This window comes from Odontomachus brunneus, unplaced genomic scaffold (assembly GCF_010583005.1).
Source record: "Odontomachus brunneus isolate Ranch 3 - 2012 unplaced genomic scaffold, Obru_v1 Obru_scaffold_009, whole genome shotgun sequence".
Classification (NCBI taxonomy): domain Eukaryota; kingdom Metazoa; phylum Arthropoda; class Insecta; order Hymenoptera; family Formicidae; genus Odontomachus; species Odontomachus brunneus.
The window spans coordinates 359,150-360,968 of record NW_022639459.1 but is presented as its reverse complement, the minus strand read 5'-3'; the positions used below and the strand labels follow the sequence as shown (position 1 = coordinate 360,968).

Genomic DNA, 1,819 nt, shown 5'->3' with positions numbered 1-1,819 from the left:
TTCACGAAATTATTTCAAGACAATGTAGAATATAGGAAAGCTCACAACGTTGTCAGGCACGATTTCATGAATCTACTTATACAACTCATGGAGAAAGGCTACGTTGAATCCGATGGAAATCGACAAGATACCGCCGATATATCATGTAATTATATATTTTACATTTATTTTCATTTTAATAACGTTATAGATTTAATGTAAAATTTTGTGTGCGCAGATTTCTACTTGTATAGAAATCATGTGAATTGAGTGAACAACTTACAATGACCTAATATATTTTTAACGTAGTTATCGTAATCACTGTACGATTTTGATATTTTATTAAAACACACAGCTAATACTAATAAATTCACCATACCGGAAGCGGCCGCGCAAGCCTTTATCTTCTTCATAGCTGGCTTTGAAACATCCTCAACTACAGCGACGTTCTGCCTGTATGAATTAGCTATATACCAGGATATACAGGAGATGGTTCGTCAGGAAATCGACGAGACCTTGAAAAAGCACGGTGAATTGACTTACGATGCTGTGAATCAAATGACATATCTGCACAAAGTAGTTCAAGGTAGGTGCGACATTGCTCTCAAGAGTAGTCCAGAATCTTTGATTCGCAAGGAAACTGCAAACTTCGCGCAATGATAACCGATTACATACAATAAAATGTATCTTTCTGCTTCTTTCTGCTTCAGAGACTCTACGGAAATATCCGCCTCTACCTATCTTGAATCGCGTCTGCACCAAGGACGTAGTTCTTCCAACGACAAACGTTCTCATACCGGAAGGGACCATGATTACTATACCAGTACTCGGAGTGCATCGAGATCCGTCAATATATCCAGATCCGGACAAATTCGATCCAGAACGTTTCAATGTAGACCAAGTGGCGAAGAGACATCCTTACGCTTACTTAGCTTTTGGGGAAGGACCACGAATCTGTATTGGTAAGAGTAAATCGATTTGCGTATTATGTTCTGTATTTTTTGAGCAAGAAATATTAGTATATATTGATTCCTTCATTCTCTTAAAATGAATCAGTCAAACGTCATTGAAAACAGTGAATATACGCTGATTACAGTTATAAATATAGCACTAAAAGTGCTCAGTGCTGTATTCATAATTTATATCAGTAACTATTCATTGATTGACTTTAAGAGAGCAGTTTTTTCAGAATGACATTAATCTTTTGATATTTTTAACATTTAGTTTAATTATGGTATTAATTTTAAATGTACGGAGAGATTTATAATGACATTTGGTAGTTTATTATTGTCGTGTTATATAGTCTGCTTCTTTTACCTACGACTTGGAATATATTTTCTATGAATCTGAACTCTATTAATATATGGATCTTATTAATTTTTAGGTGCAAGATTTGGTTATGTACAAACAAAGGTCGGAATTATAAATATACTGTCGAAGTTCAAGTTTAAACTGCATCCCCAAACTCCGATACCTCTAAGTATGGATAAATCATCATTCTTGCTTTCAGTCAAGGACGGTATACATCTTATTTTTGAGCCACTGTAAACTAATGGCGGACATATTTTTAAATGATAAAATGTATGCCGAGTATGTCTTAAAGTTGAGTGTTATTAATATCAAAGAGGAAATACATTTTTTAAATATCTAGATTTGCTGAAAATTTTAAAGATCGATGCAATTGTTCTCGAGATAATCGCAAACGTACATTTATACAAACATGCAAGCTAATTTAAAAAAGCTCTTTTTTTAATAATCTTGAAGCATTGAATTATTTTATCAAAACGTTTTATATGTTTGAAATATATTTCCAATAAAACTATGAAGTTGACGGACGAGT

At 33.6% G+C, this 1,819-nt stretch overlaps 1 protein-coding gene across 1 annotated transcript in view; it reads left to right on the top strand.

The window, feature by feature from the left end:
- LOC116840360 overlaps positions 1-1,810 on the top strand; it is a 25,971-nt gene extending 24,161 nt beyond the window's left edge. The window contains exons 13-16 of the mRNA XM_032806979.1: positions 2-145; positions 335-565; positions 690-941; positions 1,364-1,810. Coding sequence (XP_032662870.1) covers positions 2-145; positions 335-565; positions 690-941; positions 1,364-1,527 — 791 coding nt within the window. The 3' untranslated portion in view covers positions 1,528-1,810. The remainder of the gene's footprint in view (position 1; positions 146-334; positions 566-689; positions 942-1,363) is intronic.
- Positions 1,811-1,819: the final 9 nt, after the last annotated feature.